The sequence below is a fragment of the Mchenga conophoros genome, linkage group LG23 (genome assembly GCF_057382185.1).
Source record: "Mchenga conophoros isolate Kocher_MC1m ecotype Shallow Benthic linkage group LG23, M_conophoros_male_GT1.1, whole genome shotgun sequence".
Lineage (NCBI taxonomy): Eukaryota > Metazoa > Chordata > Actinopteri > Cichliformes > Cichlidae > Mchenga > Mchenga conophoros.
In genome coordinates, this window is record NC_140547.1 from 6720880 (window position 1) to 6744788 (window position 23909).

The 23909-nt window shown below is 38.5% G+C and overlaps 3 protein-coding genes across 8 annotated transcripts in view; all 3 read right to left on the reverse strand.

Moving 5' to 3' along the window:
* Positions 1 to 1017: 1017 nt before the first annotated feature.
* Positions 1018 to 6714, reverse strand: LOC146546539 (cytochrome P450 2J2-like). Of its 2 annotated transcripts, none has more exons than XM_085266397.1 (10): positions 6479 to 6714; positions 6116 to 6334; positions 4426 to 4588; positions 4063 to 4212; positions 3512 to 3672; positions 2975 to 3151; positions 2762 to 2897; positions 2135 to 2322; positions 1911 to 2052; positions 1018 to 1661 (listed from the first exon to the last, which is right to left on the reverse strand). In XM_085266397.1, the coding sequence occupies exons 2-10, from the start codon at positions 6314 to 6316 to the stop codon at positions 1486 to 1488; spliced, it is 1494 nt and encodes a 497-aa protein (XP_085122523.1). In that variant the 5' UTR covers positions 6317 to 6334; positions 6479 to 6714; the 3' UTR covers positions 1018 to 1485. The 2 variants fall into 2 exon arrangements, with proteins under 2 accessions (XP_085122523.1, XP_085122522.1); XM_085266396.1 differs by having other exon boundaries at positions 6474 to 6714.
* A 986-nt stretch (positions 6715 to 7700) lies between these two features.
* On the reverse strand, positions 7701 to 14857 carry LOC146546540 (cytochrome P450 2J4-like). 2 transcript variants are annotated; one of them, XM_085266384.1, is made up of 9 exons: positions 14547 to 14857; positions 13352 to 13488; positions 13053 to 13183; positions 12700 to 12860; positions 11948 to 12124; positions 11707 to 11845; positions 9631 to 9818; positions 9025 to 9166; positions 7701 to 8878 (listed from the first exon to the last, which is right to left on the reverse strand). In XM_085266384.1, the coding sequence occupies exons 1-9, from the start codon at positions 14745 to 14747 to the stop codon at positions 8703 to 8705; spliced, it is 1452 nt and encodes a 483-aa protein (XP_085122510.1). In that variant the 5' UTR covers positions 14748 to 14857; the 3' UTR covers positions 7701 to 8702. The 2 variants fall into 2 exon arrangements, with proteins under 2 accessions (XP_085122510.1, XP_085122509.1); XM_085266383.1 differs by having other exon boundaries at positions 13034 to 13183; positions 13326 to 13488; positions 14547 to 14854.
* Positions 14858 to 17394: 2537 nt separating this feature from the next.
* The window catches only part of LOC146546541 (cytochrome P450 2J2-like), a 31726-nt gene continuing 25211 nt past the window's right edge, over positions 17395 to 23909 (reverse strand). For all 4 annotated transcript variants that reach the window (XM_085266391.1, XM_085266392.1, XM_085266390.1 and 1 more), the window contains 8 exons: positions 21607 to 21769; positions 21360 to 21509; positions 21098 to 21258; positions 20467 to 20643; positions 20251 to 20389; positions 19831 to 20018; positions 18072 to 18213; positions 17395 to 17896 (listed from right to left, as the gene is read on the reverse strand). In XM_085266391.1, coding sequence (XP_085122517.1) covers positions 17721 to 17896; positions 18072 to 18213; positions 19831 to 20018; positions 20251 to 20389; positions 20467 to 20643; positions 21098 to 21258; positions 21360 to 21509; positions 21607 to 21769 — 1296 coding nt within the window. In that variant the 3' untranslated portion in view covers positions 17395 to 17720. The remainder of the gene's footprint in view (positions 17897 to 18071; positions 18214 to 19830; positions 20019 to 20250; positions 20390 to 20466; positions 20644 to 21097; positions 21259 to 21359; positions 21510 to 21606; positions 21770 to 23909) is intronic.

Here is a 23909-nt window from a genome sequence, read left to right on the forward strand (position 1 = left end):
AATGGTTGCCCTGATGGAAAAGGTTCGGTTAGTCTTGATTCTCACCTGAACTGTGGGACAACCAGCAGAGCCTTGGCTCATGGCCTTAGTTTATGACCAGTGGTGTACGATGACAGGAGATGTGATAAATATACTTTGGCTGAAGCTCATAGAGAACTTTAAAGGTAAACAAAAAACTCTTAAAACTAGTTCTATAATCACTAGGTAAAGCCAGTGAAGAGAAGCTTAAATATGAGTGTGGTGCCGCATTTTGGAACAGCTGTAGTTTGTGTTTGGTTCAAGCAAATGTATAACAAATTGCATTGATCTAACAAAGAGGAATTATAAGCATGGCATGGCACATAGCTAGATTCCTTTGGATCAAATTGAGCTGAACCTAATAAGTCGCCTAAGCCAGATAGAGCAAGTTTGGACTAAATTGACAGTGATGCTTATTTATGCTGAGGTTTTTACAACATTAGCCCACATTTATAAGCAAGGAGCCCAGAATGTGAGGTCATCGAGCCATAGTCTACTTCATTTACATCTATAAATTAAGTAATTGTGCTCCTGTGATGTCACCAATGTCAGAAGGATTTAAGCATCTGGCAGTGGAGTGCTCCAGCTCCTGTGACCAGTTCATCCATTTCCTGCAAAGCTGACAGTAGTGCAGGATCCTCCAGTCCAAGCTCCCTTCTGGACAGCTTTTGCAAGAGGATCTTAACAAAGACGTTGCAGCCCAAACACTCTCACAATGACAAGGAAGTCATGATCCAAATAAAGTCCTTCATACCATGTATTCTATACTTTTTTGGTATTGCAACCATCATGGCACACCTGTTGCTCATATATTTTTACATTTCAAATGATTAGTTTTAGAAGCATTTCTAAAAGGATCTCAATGCTCTCTCTACTCTTGCCACCCTAGATTTTTGTCATTTTCTCTTACTTGTCATTTTCCGTCTCTAACGTCAAACACACTTCAGGTAAAGCAAACGACTTTGACTGTGTATTAATGGTGTAAAGAGAAATGAAAAGTTATGCTTGAGATTTTTTTTAATGGTAATTGTTCAGAATTAACATTAATTTCAGCTAAAGTAACAATTTAGAAGAAATGATTCTGTAAGCCTTCAAATACAGTGGAAAGTTTTCTAACAGATTACTTTGATTGGCCTTAAAAGGGACAGAATCCACTTTACTTGTAAAAGCAATGAACCAGGCAGGTATCATATACTCTGAAATCCTTAAACAGAACAGAGACCAACTCCATTATTTCACTTGCCTTAATGTCAGAGTAAAAAGGATGAACTAATCTCAGTTTTTCAGTGGTTTAACATTTTTAGAAATTTCTGTTAAGAGTAGAATAGATTTACATTGTAAAGGTTTGTCAAAAAGGTCTACTGGACTACAAGAACAAAAACTAAACTGCATTAGATGAAACATGTAATAAAGGAGTGATGTATCAAGCTGAGAATCAGACATTTTTAGTTTGTGATAATTCATGGTTTAACGTGGTACAGCACAGAGGCGGTAAGGTTTGGGACAGCGAATGGCTCCCAGCTGGAACTCCAGACTGGGCTGCTCTCCAGCAGGTGCAGAGAATGAAAACCTCTGAAGGAGGGAGGCAAAGAACAGGAATAACTCCATCCTGGCCAGCTGTTCCCCAATACACACACGCTTACCTGAGAATGCATAAGACAGCGTTATTCAGATAATTTACAAAATATTAAATCGTACCACATATTATTAGTGCACCTCTGGAACAAACTAAGGTTACAGTGAACACCTATGGCCTACCAACCAACGATACGTAAAAAATTGCTTAGGCAAATAAAGACATTGTGGTGGCAAGACGATTACAAGGAAATACAGTATTGGGTTTCATTTTGCTCTTTTTAGAGTAGAACAAGAGGTTTTAACTTCCAACCAACCTGCAGAAAATGGAAGGAAGGCCTCTCTCTTGCGAAATTTACCATCCTGGTCCAGAAAGTGTTCGGGGTTGAAAGAGTGTGGAGTTTCCCACATTGACTCATCATGTAGGACCGAGTCAAGTGAAGCCAGGATTATAGTTCCCTGAAGAAGTATGACACAAAAACTGATCACTTAGAAAGGACGTGATAATCAAACAAACAAACACTTGTTGCAGATTGTGTACCTTTGGGATTGTGTACTTATCAATTGTGGTGTCCTTGATTGCACTGTGAGCCAGATTCAAGGGGATAATGTTGCCCACTCTCTGGATCTCATGAATGACCGCATCAGTATAGGGCATGTTTTCTCTGTCAGCCATAGACGGCTGTCTGGATGAACCGATCACAGCATCAATCTCAGCCTGGACTCTCTCTGCGGAGTGAAAACAGGAAACAAGTTTAAAAATAAACAAAGTAAACTAACTGAAACGACTGTGTGCTTTTAAAGCTATCAAGAATAAACTCAGAAAAGTAAAAAATTGTCTTTGTTAAGTTGCTCTTTGTTAACACAGCAAGTATGAGGAGTCTACAGGACAATCACTCAAATACCTTCACACATGGTTTTGACATTGTCATCCTGATTCTGGTCTTCCTGTTCCCTTACAAGTTCTACTCATTTTAAATTAACAGAAAATGTGAAAACAAAAAAGTGATAACTGAAACTGATAAATTTAAAATAAATTTTTAAAACTTAGAAAATTCAAAACTATGCTGCAAAGATGGCTGGAAAAAAAATCCTAATACCACTAACAATAAATATGTGATAGCAAGATAATTACAGCAAATGCAGGCATGGTGGATATTATGCACACCTTGTATGTCAGGGTAGAAGATCATGTAAAGTAGTCCCCAGTGTAAAGTAGTGGTTGTAGTTTCACTTCCAGCAATAAACAGGTCCATAGTGCATGCACTTAAACTGCTGTGATCAAAAACTGAATCACTGCCCTCCTACCAGAGACAGGAATAAATAACTGTTGACATATTTCATTTGAAATGCAAAAAGGAAAACACAGCACACCACTCACCTCTCCCATTTCTGTGAGAAAAGCATCGATGTAATCTCTCGGTGATGCTGGGTTAAAGTTTTCTATGTGTTCTCTGATTTTTGTTTTTATGAAATCAGTTACGTGTTTCGTCAAAGTTAATATCTTCTGATGAGGTCCGGGCAGCCACTTCACCAGCCAGGGCATTGTGTTGTACATCTACAGAACAGAAAGACAGTTACCAAATTATATGATGGTCTGGTAACAACTGTGACATTTCTACCTGTGTATTTCTCTATGGTACTCAAAGGACCCTGAATTAACATGTGTTGGGGAATCCCACAGCTCCTAAGATGGTTATAGAAATCTAATGTCCAGGGAAAAATAAAATCTTTCCAAACCTTATTTTGGAGCAAAGCCAACAAACCTTTTCTAATCTAGATAATGATTAATACAATTTCCAAATATGGCTCCTGAGTAGCAAAATTATTTCTAGAGGCGCTGATCAATACATTTGATTCAATAAGGAGATGTTTGTAATTTTTATGTATTCTTGACACGTGTCTAAAAGGGGTTTACCTGTGTCCCTATGGTTCCCTGTAGGCGTTCCATCTCAATGAAGTCACTAAGAATAGACTGATACTGCTCATCAGTGTACTCAAATCGATCCCCAAATACCAAACAGCAGATGATGTTTGACACAGCGTTGTTTAACAGTGGCTGGGCATTAAAAGGCTTTCCTGTAAAATAAAGAGTACAATGTGAATAAGGCTTGTTTCAGCTCTGCAAGAGTAATGATGTTTCGCAATGTCTGATGATTACACTAATGCTTTAATAATAATAATAATAATAATAATAATAATGGATTGGATTTATATAGCGCTTTTCTAGGCACCCAAAGCACTTTACAATGCCACTATTCATTCACTCTCACATTCATACACTGGTGGAGGCAAGCTACAGTTGTAGCCACAGCTGCCCTGGGGCAGACTGACAGAAGCCAGGCTGCCATATCGCGCCATCAGCCCCTCTTAATGCATGCTTGTCTGTTGGAAAGTTGGAAGAAACACAAAATGATGCATATGTATCAAACAGAAAAATATGTGAAAAACAGTGTGATATTTTTATGCCTTGGTGATCTGCAAAAGCTTCTGTGAGATACTGGCACTCCTGCTGGATGGATAACTCCAGGGTCTTCTTGCCCAGACCAAAGTTTTTGAGTGTATGAAGAGTAAATCTCCTCTGCTGCTTCCACTGATACCCATTTGACATCAGAAGACCTTTGAACACACACACACACACACACACACACACACACACACACACACACACACACACACACACACACACACACACACACACACACACACACAGGTAATAGAAACTAATTTAGAACATCTTAATATCCCTATTTTGGCAATTCTGATGCTGTTTGGGCATTAATTATAAGGGAGATTCTTTTGAACAAAAAACAAACAAACAAAAAAACCCACCATTATTTCCAAGTAAGTTTTCAAATGAGGGTAATGTGGGACGATCTATGAAGTCATCTCCTTGTTGGACCAGCACATCTCTCAAAAGCTTGTAGCCATTAAGCACCACAAGTCTTCCGCCAAAGAGTCGAAGGCTGAAAATCTTTCCATATTTCTCTGCAAACTGAACACAGAGAGTGGACAGGTAATGTTGTGCGTATGAAAACTGTGTATTTATACATCATTTTGCATTTAATAATTAGTGATCAATTAAATCTGAATCTCTTGCACACTGTGTTTTTGTCCTGTCTCCCCCCCTCACCCCCAGCTGTTCGAGGCACATGGTTGCCCCTCCTCAAGCCTGGTTCCTCAGGAGATTTCTTCCTGTTAAAATGGAATTTTTCTTTCTCATTGCCAAGAGCTTGCTCATAGAGGTGTTGTTGTGGTTGTATTATTGCAGAGACCTTGCCCCAGCAAAAGAAAAAAAAGGAGGCAGATATTGTTTACATGGGGGTATTGCACTAGAGATGGTACAATAAGGTACAGAAACTTAAGGCTCACTCCACTAATCAGAAAGCAATGCTATAAATCTTGGTTTTTGGGAAAGTTTTTATCAAGTTCCAGTCCTCGAGGGCCAAGTGTGGAATGGAGCAGGTGTGATGAGCTGTCCGTCATGGAGAACAATTTGTTGAGTGACCTCTAACCCTCGCTGACTGAAATGCCTCCAAATGCTGAGCGGTGCTGCTTCCAGCTTTGCAGATTAATTTGTTCATCATTTTGGCATCTCTGGCACTGATGCTGTCCCTACTTGTACACAGCATCACTGCTGGTCCTCCAGTCCAATCTATCATTCAGGTGAAAGTACCCATATCTGTCCGTTTCAGCCTCCACAACCATGATGTTGATGGGCATAGACCCACTGCAATCCAGAAGACAGTAGAAGTGGAGACACCCATACTGAACAGCTTGCCTCTCCGCAGAACTGTTTGGAAGGTATTAAAGGCACTGAAAAAACATGCTGTCGGCCCTCTTCAGTTTGCTTACCAGCCTTGTAGGAGTGGAGCATGCTGCAACAGGTAGATAATTCCTATCACACTACACTTGGTGTATCGAGGGTAGGTGGGAATTTTTGTTTGACATTTTTTGTAGACTGTACTATTTTCACTCTTCATCATGCTGCTGTAACACAACAATTCAGTATTGATCTATCTCTCCATCTATAATTTTCAGTGAAACACTACAGCTCACTGAGCTGTGAGCCAGAAGAGGAAAAGTGGGGGTGGCCCACAAAGTAAGAATCCAATGAAATATTTGCATCACCTAACAGTTAACATGAAAAAATAGACTTTTAAACATTAAGTACTGTAGTACTGCAATTTTATTTAGTTGGGGATAAGGGGATATATATATATATATATATATACATACACACACATGAATTTCTAATATTTCAAAACTCTAAGTGGATTGAGCAGTTAAATAGTGAAACAGTCGGCACCCGTACCATAATATAAGTAAGAAAAGCGCAACAACATTGTAGGGGAAGCTGGCAGTGCAGCTGACTTTAACTCCACACCGAGGGCTCACATGGCTGCGGTCTGGGTTTTGAAGCCTTTTGTCTCTGAGCTAGAGAGACGGAGGTCCATTTCGCCATGTAAAACTAATGTGAAATTCTAAGCGTTTGAAAATAAATTGTGAAAACAGGTCATACCTCTGCGAATTGCAGGTGAAATCTGTCAGGTTTGATGCGATGAAGATCGCCGATGAAAGGAAGAGCCCAGGGTCCAGGAGGAAAATTTCTCGGCACTCTGTTCTTCAAAAAATCAGCCAGGAGCAAAAAAACACACAGGAATATCAAAATGCTGCTGAAGTCTATCCACTCCAACCCGAGGACACTGTATACTGTCTCCATGTCTTCACTTTTTTGTGACTGTTGAACAAGTCATTACAAACCACGTGAGAATGTTTAGTCAGCTGGTCAGATGAGTCAGAAATGGGTTACATAAACTTTATGGTTAGTCGGTAGTCTCAAGTGACAGTTTGAACTCTGTACGTATAACGTATCTTACCGCACCCCGGAATGTAAAGCCTTTACGGCTTCTGGAAAGCGTTTAGCTCCAAATTGCAGCGTACACCAGGTAGTTGGCTCAGATCACGTCTGTTTAGAACCTCCAAATAGTCTCGGTGTGGTGGTTTTGGTCCGGAGGTCCGAACCGCGATTAAGGTGTTCACACCTGTACAAGCACCGCGGTAAAGTGAGCCGTCATTTGTGAGCCGCGGTCAAGCCAGCCGCCTCCTATCCGCCGCATAAATTTCCTTGCGCTTTTACACCAGTCTTTACGGTAGAGCCTTTTCGCTTTATATAAAAATTCATTAAAAATCATCCTGAGTAGTTGAGGTCCAACTTTCAACACATCCCTCCTCTGGGACACCTACTGTACCTGTGTGCCAAGTTTCAGCCAGATTTACTGTAAAATTCCTCAGAAATTAAAGGAAACTTATATTATATAGAAGTTTAAGGTTGAACGGTAATCAGAGTCTTCATCTCTTAGACCTCTCTTCTGTGGATGCAGCTCAATTTTATGGACAGAGACATTGAAGGTAAAGATAAAGAACACCTCAAGTGTAAGACTATAAATTTTTCAAAATTTGCTTTGCATACAAAGTTAAAGTGTCATGATCTGCAATGGCAGTGGAAAGAGGAGAAGGATCCAAATGCAGCCACAGGGCGTGAGTGATGTTGAACAAGAATCTGTTCCTAGGATTTAGTGTTTAGTTGTAGTTTCCTTTTGGCTTTTGTTTTCAGTCTCGTACTGCCTAAAATAAATGGCTTGCTGATTGTTAACGCTTACTTTCGCCTTCCAATTGTCTGCATTTGGGTCCTCACCGCTCTCCATGTGCAGATTGCGACAGACAAACTTAAGGCAGTTGGTCATGGAAGCAGACTGTTTTCCTAGAAATCTGTTGAGTGGAATATTTTTTTAAAATTTAAACTTTTTATCTACTCTCTTGTCACAAAGGCTCACCACAGTAGAAGCTCCATGTTTGAGGGCGTTTAACATCAGATATTCTTTCTGAAGCATCCCTAAAGGGGCTTTCTGTCTCTTGCTCAAACTGAACCAACAACCTTTCACTTGCCAAACAAATGCATAAAAAAGTTTAAAGCAGCTAGCACTGAACCACAAACAGCACCAAGCACCGTTATATTTCTACACAGTGTTAAGACAATGACTCTAACCTACAGGCTTGAAAATTATGGTTAAAATATTTTCTTTAAACATAAATGCATCAGTCCAGATGTTTCCACATAACTTTATTTAACAATTGAGGTAGGGTGATTACAATCTGTAGGTAGGGTGATTACAATCTGTCAGTGATAGCTGTCAGTCCATTACTTCCCTCTGCCAAGGCAAACACTAAAAGTGACACCGCTCATACAAGTTCATAATGAAAAAGGCAAGCATATGTAGAAAGTCCATTTATTCATGACATTGTGCCTTTTATAACAAGCAGTGGCATGAAAAATAAAAACACTCATACTAATTGAAAAGTATGAGTGGTGTCACCACCTACTTTGCATGGCTTGTCTGCATCCCTTTGATATCCAAATAAACATAAACTTATATACTTCTCAAAACAGTTTGGGAATTTTAAAGGCCCTTTTTTTTAAGAGTGACAAGAGATCGTTGGTAATCAACCTGCTCATTAGTCAAAGGAGCTTGCAAAGAAAAGCGTCTGGACTTCTTTAAGTTGCTTGAAAAAGCAACCTGCTTTTTACAAATTTTACAAATTCAAGCAACCTGCTCATTAGGTTACATCATATAGAGTCTACTGTAGAATAAAAAGTGATTTGTTATGTTCTTAAAGAAATTGGGAAATCTAAGAGATGGGTTAACACTTTTAGCAGAACACCTTCAAAAATTTGTCACCATCAAAGCAAACAGAAAAAAAGACAAAGTCATTGTTAACTTTTGCTTGATGATGAAGCCCAGGTCAGAACAGGTACCGTAAAGAAAAACACTGAAGGTACTACGCAGTAGGGTACGTAGGTGAAAAAAGAGAACTCTACTCTATGCATAGGCAGTCAAATGAGATCTCTTAAAAAGTTGTAGTTTAATATTGTAAACCTTTACACTTTTACTTGTTGAATACAGTAGACTGAATGGTTCAGGGGAATGGTCTCCATGGTGAGAAGAAGAAAAAATAAAAATGATAAGATACTCATGCTGTAAGGGTGAAATTATTTAGCAGGTAATGCGATGGAAAACAGATGTTTTCAGTTTGTCATAGCTGATGGCTTAACGCGGTACAGCACAGAGGCGGTGAGGTTTAGGGCAGCGCGTGCCCCCCAACTGGAACTCCAGACTGGGCTGCTCTCCAGCAGGTGGCGAAAGAGAAAACCTTTGAAGGAGGGAGGTGAAAAACAAAAACAACTCCATCCTGGCCAGCTGTTCTCCAAGACACACACGCTTACCTGAGAATAAACAATAGGAAATGGGTTTTATTCAAACAATTTACAAGACATTCACTATATTGCAGAGTTTACTACACTTCTGCAACAAACTAAGGATGCATGCCATTTGGCTAAATCAGTACAAGAGGCTTTAATGTACAACAAACCTGCAGAAAATGGAAGGAAAGCATCTCTCTTGCGAAATTTACCATCCTTGTCCAGAAAGTGTTGAGGGTTGAAAGAGTGCGGAGTTTCCCACACTGACTCATCATGTAAGACTGAGTCCAGAGTAGCCACGATCATGGTACCCTGCACAAAATAATCATACGAACCGAGATACTAAAATTGAAAGACAAACTAACAAACAAAACATCTAAATTGGTACTCATAAAGGTTAACAGAAAGTAAAGTATTACATAAGTAATTTTTAGGACTACAAAATTTCTTAACAATTTTGAGGAAAACCAAACAATATTTCCCCATCTTACATCATAAATGCATTTTATTTTTGGGGAGATGAGTGTTATTATGAAAAGGATAAATTTTACCAAAACATCACTGTGTACTGAAATATACTTACAGTATTTTTTTAAATTATTTCCTTTTTTAGTTACCACCTTATTCTAGTGTATATACCTTTAAGTATTTGTCGGTAAATGTAATTGCAGTTCAATTTCAAGTAAAAGTAATTGAAATTCCATTTTATTAAAGGGGAATTTTGCCCTCAGTCATAGGCTAAACTGCTTTTGAAGACCTTTGAAGCTAAACTGTACCTTTGGGATTGTGTATTTATCCACTGTAGTTTCCTTGTTTGTCATACGAAGCACATTGAGAGGAATGATGTTGGCCATTCTCTGAATCTCATGAATGACAGCATCAGTATAGGGCATGTTTTCTCGGTCACTCACAGAGGGCTGTCTGGACGAACCGACCACAGCATCGATCTCAGCTTGAACTCTCTCTGCACAGTGAAAACAGGACACAATCAGAGTGTGTATCAAGGTTATTACAGTTACCTAACACTAAATGAGAAGCTAAAAGTGAGTGTAAAAAAAGACATTCCAAGTCATTAATACCAATATTGGATTATTAGACTACTTATTAAACTACTAAATATAAATAGAAACATGAACAAGACATTGAATGAATTTGTTAACTTTTGTCAACACAACAAGCAACGAGACATTCGAACATATATCTATTAAAAGGTGGAAAGTCAAAATAAATGTCAATCTTTACAAAATGCTGTTTTTATATTGTATATTTAATACATCTGCTGGACTTTTTGTTTTCTGATAACTACTTCCCTTTTATTAAAAAAAATTAAAAAAGAACAAAATTGCACATTTTGGGAAACAATAACTAAGTTAAAGAATTAGATCTACTCTGGAAATTAATGGAATCCAAACTCAAAACAAAAATTTGAAGCATGCTAAAAATGCCCCCAAAATTACAAGATTGTCATCTGGTGATTGGAAGGTTGGTGGTTCGATTTCTGGCTGCCCGAGTCTGCACGCTAAGTATCCTTGGGCAAGATACTAACCCCAAGTTGCTCTCCAATGACTGTGTATGAATTTTAGTTAGAAAGCACCAATAAGCATAGAAAAAAAAGTGTTTGTGTGAATGGGTGAATCAGTTCATTTACCACTACAAGACTGACGTGACAAAATACACAATACGGCTGAGTATTACATACATACAGTGTTGGGAAGGTTACTTTTAAAATGTATTCCACTACAGATTACAGAATACATGCCCCAAAATGTATTTTGTTACGTATTCAATTACGTTACTCAATGAGAGTAACGCATTCTGAATACTTTGGATTGCTTAATATATTACCATGCTTTTTTACAACTACATGAATGTCCTATTGCTGTGTGATTTATTACTACTATTACTGAAGGTTACTCGCCATACCAATACCAACTAGATTTTTAAATCTTAATATAAATGAGAAACAGTAGGTGGACATTAGGTAAGGCTGCGCTTTTTGCAGCGATCTCGTATAGAAAACTATTTTGCATGTATATAAAACAGCTTTGCGGCTGTTAAGATAACGTTGGTATCTTAACATCGGTCATTTATCATGATAGAAGTTGCGAGTAAAAGAACTTCTGGCTAATAAGTCGGGTTCCGTGTCGGGCTCGTAGCTGAAAACTAGCTTTACTCTGTTGTCTGGGTCAACTTTGCTAGCGAGAGACAGAGAGAGGCGTTGAAAGGCTGCTCCAACTGAACTTATTGTTTCAGAGGAAAACACAAACACAGTGTACAGTGAAGTCTTAATAGGTTACTTACAACTGGGCTCGTCAAGCACTCTTTTTGGCTGCAGTGGGTATTATTATATTTACATGATTCCATCTCCCGTTTCTGGTCGGTGACAACTCGCACTTTTCGACTTTCCTTTTTGTGCCTCCCTCGTGCTCACAGACGATAACGGGTATGGCCGTCCGTTCTCCCTGCAGCAGCACGGACTACAGTGCCCATTAGGCTACATTCTTTAGGGCAATGCCTGTAACGCTTTGCCTGTTGCCTTCATTTAATTTTAAAAAATATTTCTTCACGTCATTATGAGACACGAAATTGAGACACAGGCATTTGAGCCTCTTAATGCATGTCTTGTTTGGGTTTCCACCAGCGTGGAATTACCAAAAATAGAGAGAGCATAGCCTAAAATATGAAACAGGAAAAGACCACCGTGTAATCCCTTTATTTCAACAAAGTAACTGTATTCTGAATACCACCTTTTTAAAAGGTGACTGTAACAGAATACAGTTACTCATATTTTGTATTTTAATTACGTAACGGCGGTACATGTATTCTGTTACTCCCCAACACTGCATACATACCTTGTATATCAGGGTAGTAGATCATGTAAAGCAACCCCCAACGTAAAGTAGTGGTAGTAGTTTCAGTTCCAGCAAAAAACAGGTCCATGGTGCAAGCATGTAAGGTACTGAGAGAAAAACTTGAATCGTTCTCCTCGTTCTATCAACGGTCCAAGCAGCAGAAATTAAAATATCTTATATTTCAGTTTGCATTACAAGACCAAAATGAACAAACATGATGGAGATCGAGCACAACACTCACCTTTGCCATTTCTATAAGAAAAGCATCAATATAGTCTCTCGGTGACGCTGGGTTAAGGGTTTCTTTGTGGTCTTTGATCCTGATATCTATGAAGTCCTTTATCACTTGTGTCAGAGTGAACATTGTCTTATGAGGTCCAGGTAACCACTTCATCAGCCAGGGAATTATGTTGTACATCTACACAATAGGAAGATAGAATAAACCATATTTTAATGACTGAATAAACATTCATATGTCTGTGTGCGCTACATATGAGGCTGTGCATTCAAAGAATTCTGGATTAAAATCTAACAGAGATTTCCACAGCAGCAAAGCTGATGGTAGAAATATAAACCAGAGGGAAAATATTTGAGGGCAAATTCAGCAAACATTTGTTTGTTTTTTGTTTTGATGAGATAGGTTGAGGTCAGGAAGGCTGATTCTCTGAGATTTTGTTTATCTCTGTGGGCTTTATATTTTCCAGGCCTTAGTTACCTCATCTCTGCCCTTTAGTGTTTTTTTAAGTCAGTCTTTGTTTTGGCTCCTCACAACTGATTTGGAATTAGAAATTTTGACAGGAGACTGTTCTCCCAAAAACATAACTCTGGGATGCACACTCCACTAAAACTGAAATTGACTTAAGAAAGTTGTGATGTTACAGTAGATTATTAAAGTACATTTATTTAAGACGCTAAAATGCAACTTGTGTATTTTCTGTAAATCGTGATGTAATATGATTATTGCATGATGTAGCACGGTAGGAAGAGGTTCACCTGTGTCGACATGCTTCCCTGTAAGCGCATAACTTCATTGAAGTTATGAAGAATGGACTGGTACTGCTGATCAGTGTACTCAAATCGATTCCCAAACACCAAACAGCAGATGATATTCGACACAGCATTATTTATCAGTAGCTGGACATTAAATGGCTTTCCTGCAAAAGAAGACAGAAAATGCGGGGTAGAAGGACCCCGTGTCATAACAAAGCAAGCAAACTCTATTGAATTGTACCAATCAGCCTCATAACTTAGGCTCTATCACAGAGAAAGGTGGTGATCTTTAAATGCAATTTCTTTCATAGTAAAATAGCACAGATGTTTTTTATGCCTTGGTGTTCTGTGAAAGCCTCTGAGAGATACTGGCACTCCTGCTGGATGTATAAGTCCAGGGTCTTCTTGCCCAGACCAAAGTTTCTGAGTGTATGAAGAGCAAATCTCCTCTGCTGCTTCCATGGGTAACCATTTGATATCACAAGACCTTTGAACACACAAATACACAATATTAGACTGAATGTAACAAGCATTCGCTTACAGCCCTGATTTGGTGTCTCAATTACGCTTTTGACTGTATTAAACACTAACTATATATATTTTTTTAATGAAAAAGAGAAAAACAGAACCTTCATTCCCAAATAATTCTTCAAACAGTGGTACGGTGGGTCGATCTATTAAGTCGTCTCCTTGTTGGACCAGGGCTTCTTTCACAAACTTGTAGCTATTAATGACCACGGTTCTTCCACCAAAGATTCTGATGGTGAAAATGTTTCCATATTTCTCTACAAACTGAACAAAGACAGCAGGTAGATGTTGTGGTTCAACAGTACTCAGAGAATAAATACTGCTTCTACATCCGTAGTGACTGCAGATAATAGAATATTGAGCAATGCTGCCTCACTAATATTATATCTCGTAGAACCCAAGCTTCTCTCTTGTGTGAATAAAGGCAACTTTAGATAAAGTTCACTGAGTCAATGATTGCAAGAGTTTTAAATAAGGGCTTGCCCGAACTTGTTGTGCTTTACTTCAAAAAGGTAAAAGGTCATTTTAGTAACTATTACATCCAATTATACACTGCTTGTGAACATGATAGCGCAATTATAAAATGTATTTTTAACATCTGAATCTAAATATCTTGTCATATTTGACCTCTGATCTCACTTTTAGATTTTACATCTGTCTTCCTTTCAGTTTGACCCTAAAATGTGTTATATCTTTAACAAAAGTTTTATCAAGAGAAAGAGAATGGTTAGTTAGAAACATAATGTTGTTTTATATTGCATAATAAGCTTATTATTATATGCAGTTCTTCAAAAATCAATACCTATTTTCCATTACCTACTCCTACATAATGTTTGTGTAATTAAAGTAAGTCTCTGCCATGCTACCTTCATCTGATTTTTACTGCACTACCATCTGCACTTGCATCTTACAGTAAGTACTGTAACGGACAACCTTATTGACTATCTCTATTCACTTTTGTTTCTTTAAGAGAGATGTTTGGTTGTGCTGCAGGAAAAGCCAATGAGTGTGTGGGAGGGGTTTCTGGTTGTTGTTTTTCGGAGCTGGAGAGGAGCGGTGACCCTCCATGGGGTGAACGCCCGTGTTCCTGTACCTATATACAACCGTGGTGAGATCAAAACGTCTGGTGCTTGAGAGCACATGTGAACGTTACTGTACTTTTAAAAAGACCACAACAAAAAAAATCAATATGGTAAAAATAAAATAATATTCACTTCAAAGTAAATACTACCCAGAGAATGAACTGCCGGGTGGAGGTTTGCATTCTCTGAGTGTGTCTTGTTTGATTATACAAAGATAAGAATGAAGCCCAGGGCTCGTACCTCTCTGAACTGCAGGTGTATTCTGTCAGGTCTGATGCGATGAATGTCACCGAGAAGCGGGAGAGCCCACGGTCCAGGTGGGAAGTTCTTCGGCACTCTGTTCTGCCAAATATTATTCAACAGCAGGAAAACACAGAGAAATATTAAAATGCTCCTTCCATCTATCCACTCAAAGCCAAGAACACTGTATAATGTCTCCATTTAAAGTTCTTAATGTTGAATGCTGGATTACTGTAGTGTTTTAACTGTGCTGCTACCACGAAACAAAGTGCGATCAGACAAATGGGTCCTTAAACACAAAGGTGAAGGAAAGACTCGTGTTCCCGCATCTGGACTTCAAAATAAAAGCTGATAATAGAGGGGTTGTATTTTCGCATGTGCAACATTATTACACGAATTAAATACAGATTACTTCACCAGTGTCAATATCAGTGTTTGAGCGAAAAGTGTTTATTTCCTGCGTGAAACAAAGAAATATAAGCCACTAGCACAGCCTACCCACTTTTTAAAGAAAAAATACAGTATGTAAACAACGTCCAATTACTTCATACCATTTCACAACCATGGACGGGCCAAAAAACAAACAAAATATATAGCTTCCAAGAACACAGCTGAGTTTCGTTTCTTTATTTACACAATTTAAGTCCTTTCAATGACAGTCAACGAGCATGAGGGATGGTCGTCTGCCATGACCGCTGAGGGGATGAACACAGGACAAAGACATGCTGTGAAAGAGACCCAAAGAAATACAATACTAGAAATAACAGTACCACTTATACACATTATATAATATTCCAAGGTAGCAGTATACAGTATACTGCCTAACTATAGATGCATGAATGCTCCCAAATGGTGTGCCTCTGCTTATTGATGTGTTGAGAATTCAGTGATAGCCATAAAATATTAAAATATTCAAGGGCAGAAGGAAATAATTGTTTGTGGAACCTGTTCCAGATGTAGAGGAGGCGTTAAATCCAATAAAAGCCGTTCTCAGTGAGACATAACCGGTTATTACTGACATAATCCTAGAACCTTTGTGTTAAGACTGTTGCACCTATGTGTATAATGTTGGACTATCTCTGGTTGTTGTTTTTTAAGGCCTGGGCCTGTTTTTAGGTTCAAGGTTCAAGGTTCTTTATTTGTCACATGCATAGTTATACAAGTATAACACACAGTGAAATGTAGCCTGACACGCTCCTCGACATGTGCAGAAATGGGAGGGGGGTAGAGGAAGAACATTATCTCTCTCTCTCTCTCTGTCCTCTCTCTCTCTCTCTCTCTCTCTCTCTCTCTCTCTCTCTCTATATATATATATATATATATATATATATATATATATATATTATACATTGGGTGAATGTGCAGTAGTAGCAGCAAGCAGGTGAATTCTGTACATTAATATGAATAGACATCTGACTATTTTACAGAATAGGCAATATAAACATATTTAAAATTAAAGGAATTTGGAATGTACATTGTGCCTTGGTTTAGAGTGTCTGGAAGAGAGTCCTGTCTCAGTCAATTATAGATGATGTGAGAGGGCGGATGTGTGTGTTTGTTTAGGGCCCGGGTGGCTTGGGGATAGAAGCTCCTCTTGAGTCTCTCTGTCCTTGCCCGGATGATGCGGAACCTTCTACCAGATTGCAGAAGTTGGAACAGTTTGTTGCCAGGATGGGACGGGTCCTTCAGTATCTGCACCGGCATCTCCTGGTGTAGGTGTCCTGAAGCGGGGGGAGAGCAATCCTGCAATCCTGCTCTTTGTAAATAAAAGAAGTGTTCATGATCACCACCCTGGGTTTTGTACTACTTGGCTACCATTCCTTTTTTTTTGTTAGCTTGTCTCCAACTGGTGGAAAGGACCTTAGTTTGGCTTTTTACATGTACAGGAATGCTGACAGCATAAATTAAATTCATTAGGAATGATCAAATTAAAGTACATTAAAAATGAAAAAGTTGATGAAGCGAAAAGACAACATAGAAATAACTCAAAACTCAAAACACAGAAATGATAAAAATAACTCGTGAAAAAGCCTGGTTATAAAAATCTGTCTTTAAGAGGAATTTAAAAGATAAAAGTGATCTCGCTGTCAGCTCCCTGACAGAAAAAGCCTGGTAACAATGTTTCTCACCTAAAATATAGGACGACCAGCAGAGTTTTGGCTGAGGACCTTATGACCAGGTACGATGTCAGATTAAAATACACTTTGGTGGAAGCTCAGAGAGGGCTTTAAAAGTCCACAATAAAATCTTAAAACTAATTGTAAAATCAGAACTCCAAATTTCTAAAGGATCATTCAAGTATTGCATCTTATTGAGCTAATAACAGAAGCAATACTCCCGAGGTACAGAGGTCTTTCTTGCACCAAAATCCTAAACTTAATGGTGTCAATTTGGATGCCCAGTTGCACCCAAACACTCCCCACAGCAAAGAAGTCATGATGCAAATCAAGTCCTTTATACCCTGTATTCGATACTCTTTTGGTACTGCAACCATCATGGCACACCTGCTGCTCATTTTAATACAGCTTAAATTATTGGTTTTGAGAAGTATTTCTAAAATGTGGCAATAACACTTTTACTCAAGAATCCCTTGCCACCCTAGATTTTTCTCACTTCAAACACAGTTCAGGTAAAACAAAAAACTTTGACTGGGTACATGCTGATATATAGAGATATGAAAAGTCAAGCTTCAGAAGAGACAAATTTTCAGAGTTACTATTTGTTTAAGGTCAAGTATTCTATAAGCCTTCAAATAAAGTGGAAATTTTTATAATGTTTTCTTTGAAACAAGCTTTTCTCATCATAACATGACAGAATTCAGAATTGTAAAAGCAATGAACAGGCAGGTATCATATACTATGAAATTGTTAGCCAGCAAAGGGACTCAGTCCATGCTTTCACTTGCTTTAATGTCAGAATGAAAGGATAAACTAATCTCAGTTTTAGCTGGTTTAACATTAAAATGTATACTTGAATATAAAAGATTCACTGTGTAAAAGTTTATCAAAACTGGTATACCGGCTGACAAGAACAAAAATGACAAATCCCATTTTACACACACTATGAGATATGAAAAATACAGAGGGGTAGATACTGTATTAGATAATAAATGTGATAAAACAGTGATTCATCAAGCTCAGAATCAGGCATTTTCACTTTGTCATAGTTGCTGGTTTAACGTGTTACAGCACAGAGGCGGTAAGGTTGGGGACAGCGAGTCCCTCCCAGCTGGAACTGCAGACTGGGCTGCTCTCCAGCAGGTGCAGAGAATGAAAACCTCTGAAAGAGGGAGGCAAAGAACAGGAATAACTCCATCCTGGCCAGCTGTTCCCCAATACACACACGCTTACCTGAGAATACACAGCATACAGTTTTATTATGTTAGATAAAATAGTCACTTTTATCACAGATTAATATTGCACAAACAAAGACATTGTGGTGGCAAGATGATTACAAGGAAAGACATAGTATGGGTTTTTCATTTTGCTCTTTTTAGAATAGAAAAGGTTTTGACTTCCAACTAACCTGCAGAAAATGGAAGGAAGGCCTCTCTCTTGCGAAATTTACCATCCTGGTCCAGAAAGTGTTCGGGGTTGAAAGAGTGTGGAGTTTCCCACATTGACTCATCATGTAGGACCGAGTCAAGTGTAGCCAGGATTATGGTGCCCTGAAGAAGTATGACACAAAAAACTGAGATGCTAAAATTGTAAAATAATCAAAAGTGTGTTACGAACTTGCATGTTCATGTGTTTGTTTTGTGCAGGTGATGTATCTTTTTATGTTAATTCAGCTGTGCCAGGGCCCTGCTCCGATTGGTGCGTGGATACACCGCCCTGACGTGACTGGTCCCAGCTGGAGGACCCGCCCATTAAAAGGAGACTGGAGTGCTATGGCGGGAGAGGTCCTTGCGTTTCTCCTCATGATCCAGCAGTGTACCTGTGGCAGCCGCTGGCTGCAGTGCGGCTTAGAAGTTGTGGAAGTGGAGTGGGTAGGGGTGAGCTGCCGTTTCTTTTGATCACCCGTTTTCTCCTGTTTTGAATTAGTTAAGGAGCTCAGACTCTGTCTTTATTTTTTGGGTTTTGTTTTGGTAAGGGCAGGGGTGCGGGATTTGTGTAGATTTGTTTTGTTTATTGTTTTGGCCTTGGCTCACCCTGAAGTGTTGACACTCCCGTTTTGTTGTTCCTTTTTTCCACATTGTAAATAAATCACATTATAACGAACGGATTTGTTTGCTGTGGCTGCTTGGGTCTTGGGGGGGAAGCGAGTGCCTCACTCATGTTATTGCCTGGCCCTAGACGGGTGGTAACAAGTGTAATAAATAAAAAAAATTAAATAAAATCAGAAGAAAGAGAAAATATCAGATATTTAAACTAATAAAATTCATTGGGACAACACCGTGTTTACCACTGTGTACTATATCATCTTTTTACTCATTTTTTTACTCATTTGCAAACTGAGGAGACCTGGTGCTGGACTTTTTTGGAGAAAATGTCCCATCCTTTCTGATATAGGAATTTAGCTGTTAGGCAGTCTTGAGTTTTATTTGTTAGATATTTTTTTGTTTCATGACTCTTCTACTATCCCACCTTTTTAGGACATGTTTCTGTAATCAGATTCAAAATAAGCTGATAGTTTTTATGAAATAGTAAAATATCTCAATTTAAACATCTGACATGTTTTCTAATATATTTCTGTTACATGTTGGTTTATAAAACTTACAAATCACTGCATTCTGTTCTTATTTAAATCTCACAAAATATCCCATTTCCATATATTTTAGCCAATAACCACAGTTAATAATAAATGCATCTAATTTATCAGGAATTTAGATCATTTTCTGAACAATATTCGAAAGACTCACTCACCTACAGGTTCAAGCTCACATAAACACATGATTTCTGTCTTCCCATACAATACTTGAAACACTAGTATGAACTAGAGTGAACAGCTACTTAATTAAAGTTATAACTTTGTGCAACTTCAAAAAAAATAAACAATGTTTGCATCATCAAGTATCAACAACAGTCCAAAATGGACAAATAACAAAGCTGAGGTCGAAGAGCAAGTGTAGGATCTCCTGAATACTTAGAAAGGACGTGGTAATCACCTTGTTTCAACAGTTTGTCCGTTTGTTTGTTTCGTTTTGGCGTTTATTTGTGTATTGTGTATTTATTTGCTTTTTATGTTTGGGGGGTTGGGTTGGTTCCTGGAGGTTTAAAATGCTAAGCCAGAAAGTCTGACTTGGAAAAATAAAAGGCACTAAAATTATTAGTGGATTGTGCACCTTTGGGATTGTGTACTTATCAATTGCAGTGTCCTTGCTTGCACTGCGGGCCACATTGAAGGGGATAATGTTGCCCATTCTCTGGATCTCATGGATGACCGCATCAGTATAGGGCATGTTTTCTCTGTCAGTCATAGACGGCTGTCTGGATGAACCAATCACAGCATCGATCTCAGCCTGGACTCTCTCTGCGGAGTGAAAACAGGAAACAAGTTTAAAAATAAAGCTTAAGATGAAAATAAACTAAAAAACTAAAACTAAACTGAAATGAGTGAGACTTAAAAAAAACTTAAAAGCCATAATAACTGAGTGTTGTCTGCTGCACAGTTAACTAGGGAGAAAATTCTCATTCCACCTGCAATCAATATGTGATGGCAAGATGATTACACAGTATGCAGGCATGGTGGATATTATGCACACCTTGTATGTCAGGGTAGAAGATCATGTAAAGTAGTCCCCAGTGTAAAGTAGTGGTTGTAGTTTCGCTTCCAGCAAAAAACAGGTCCATAGTGCATGCACTTAAACTGCTGTGATCAAAAACTGAATCACTGCCCTCCTTCTAGCAGAGACAGGAATAAATAACTGTTGACATATTTCATTTGAAATGCAAAAAGGAAAACACAGCACACCACTCACCTCTCCCATTTCTATGAGAAAGGCATCGATGTAATCTCTCGGTGATGCTGGGTTAAAATTTTCTATGTGTTCTCTGATTTTCATTTTTATGAAATCAGTTATGTGTCGTTTTAAAGTTAATATCTTCTGATGAGGTCCAGGCAGCCACTTCACCAACCAGGGCATTGTGTTGTACATCTACAGAACAGAAAGACAGTTACCAAATTATATGATGGCCTGGTAACAACTGTGACATTTCTACTTGTGTATTTCTATGTGGTACTAAAAGGATCCTGAATTAACTTGTGTTGGGGAATCCCACAGATCCAAAGATATTGAAGGAAGTCTAACATCCAGGGAAAAATTAAATCTTTCAAAACCTTATTTTGGAGCAAAGTCAACAAACCATTTCAGTTTGGTGATTCTATACACTCAGTTTATGTTTCAGTGACCACTGAAATTAAAGGTTAATCTAGATAATTACTAACACACTTTCCAATTATGGATGTTCAGTAAAAAAAATAAATTTTAGATCAAGACATTTGAATTCAATAAGGTGATGTTTGTTACTTAACTATATATGACATGTATTTAGGACATGTTGTGATGTAATAAGATTAATAAATGTTGTTGCCTTTTTAAAGTAGGTTACCTGTGCCACTGTGGTTCCCTGTAAACGTACTATCTCGGTAAAGTTATTAAGAATAGACTGATACTGCTCATCAGTGTACTCAAATCGATCCCCAAATACCAAACAACAGATGATGTTTGACACGGCGTTGTTTAACAGTGGCTGGGCATTAACAGGCTTTCCTGTAGAATAAAGAGACAATGAGAATACGAGGCAGTAAAAGGCTTGTTGCGTAATGATGTTTGTGCAATTTCTAAGTGTGTGTGCGTGTGTTTGTGTGTGCCTTGATGATCCGCAAAGGCCTCTGTGAGATACTGGCACTCCTGCTGGATGGAAAAGTCCAGGGTCTTCTTCCCCAGACCAAAGTTTCTGAGTGTATGAAGAGTAAATCTCCTCTGCTGCTTCCACTGATACCCATTTGACATCACAAGACCTTTGGACACACACACACACACACACACTGATGCTGCTGGTCTAATTGCTGCTAATGAGATTCTTTTGGGGGGAAAAAGGAAAAGAAAAAAAAACACCATTATTCCCAAATAAGTCTTCAAATATGGGTACTGCGGGACGATCTGTGAAATCTTCTCCTTGTTGTACCAGCGCTTCTCTCAAAAGCTTATAGCCATTAAGGACCACAACTCTTCCACCAAAGAGTCGAAGGCTGAAAATTTTTCCATATTTCTCTGCAAACTGAACACAGAAAGTGGACAGGTGTGTTAGTGAGGATGACAACTGTGTTTTTATACATCGCTTTGCATTTAAACATTCGTTTTTATTCATCTCTGACTCTCTTGCACGCTATGTTTTCGTACTGTTTCCATCCCCTCACCCCAAACCAGTCGCGGCAGATAGCTACCCGTCCCCGAGCCTGGTGCTGCTTGAGATTTCGTTCTGCTAAAATGCAGTTTGTTGCCATGTGCTTGATGGTTGCTGGGGTTTTCTCTGTATTATTGCAGGAATTTACAATATCCTAATCACACTGGTGGTAGATGTTGTTTATTTGATCTTTTTTTTTAACCCACTGCCAGGTGGTTGCAAGGCATTTATAATTCACCTTTTATCAGGGGCGGATCTAGAGAAATTTTCTTAGGGTGGCAAAGAAATCAAATGGGGGTGGCAAAATCAAAGCCTTTTTTTCCCCCCAAACACATATGCAGGTGGTTACATATGGTTAAAATGATTCAAATGCAGTAAGTATACACATTTTTCAAATAAATATAGTCTAACTTAATTATTGTCTGTAGTCCACATAATTACACACTTAAGTTACATAAAACATGTGAGTTTTGATGTTATGTACTGTATAGCCTGTATAATAAATAAATATGTAGCCCAATAAATATAAAATCCAGAAAGCTACACAACATGGGGTGGTTCATTTACAAACACAAGTCTAACTTAAGTTTCACACTGTTTTTTGTTAGAAAACAATCACATTGTTACAGCTTAAATTACACAAAATGTCAGAAATCTGCACTGTTATGAACAAAAATTTAAACCTAATTTTTCATGATTTGTTGGATTAACCCACTGAGGTCTGAAATACAACCGGCCATTTTTGACTCCTTTTGAGTTTCGGTTTGTATTTCACCCTCAAATTGTTTCATTTTATTTTTTCCCCCTTGCCTTGTTTGGTATCATTCTTTTCAGCTCAACTGAATTTAGTTGTTTTTTTTCCACTGACATACTGCATTAGTACTATTAATAGTACTATTACTGATCTGAAATCACACAAAGAACTTAAAATCCTAGTAGTATTTTTTACTGTAAAAAAACCCCACAGACATGTTGAGTAAATTTTTATAACTTGAAATGCAAATATAAATTGTTCATTTATTTTTCATTTTGTAAACATATACAACTATTTATCTAAAAATGCAGCCAATACACCTGCCGTTTGTTTTTTTTCATTTTCTACAACCATTTAAAAATATTACTAAAATTAAAGTGAGAGAACAATCAGGTGTTGCAAGAAGATGCTCCACAAATGATGTGTGCCAATAAAAAAAAAAAAAAAGTTTGTCCACCAAAAGACAGAGGAGAACAGCACAGGGATAAACCTGCAGGCCTGACAACAGGAGGTGTATCACTCTGCTGGTTTTCTACTTAGTGACAGTGTTTACATTGCAAATGTGCCTTAGTGACATTCATTAGTGCCCTCACTGACACACAAAACAAAACGACTACACAACAGAACAGCTACACAAGACAACACAATACACTAAGTATACACTCCACACTAAACGTCACAAATCTCCCACATCTAAAAACTCTCCCTCACTCGCTTGCTCTGTCTCGCTGCCGTTACCGTCATTCCCAAAACTTTTCCCTCTTCCCAAACAACCAAATCCCACATGTTGACTTTTTTTTTTTTTTTTTTTAAATTGGTCGACATGGTACATTTTTCCACCGATAGGAAAGAGGTGTTTTTTTCCCCCCCTTTCTTTACCGTTTGTCACGGTCTGCAGAGACAGGCCGTGCGGTGGTGTGTGTGATGGACCCAGGTGCATACACAAGTGAGTAGACGGGAGTGGACTTAACAGAAAGCGAGCCTTTATTATGGCTGAAGACAAAGTGCACAAACAAAGCAGGGATGGCGTGACTAGATTATAACTAAACTGGGAAAACTAATACTGCGACAAACTAAGAAAACTCAGACTATGATGATCACTGCAAGGACTGACCGTGAAAACATGGAGGTGAGAACACAGACGACGCGACACAGACTGTACGAAACACAGAGACTAAATACACATGAGGGATGATCAGGGGAAGTGGATGCACACGGGGAACACAGGTGACACTGATAATCATAACAAGACACGGCAGG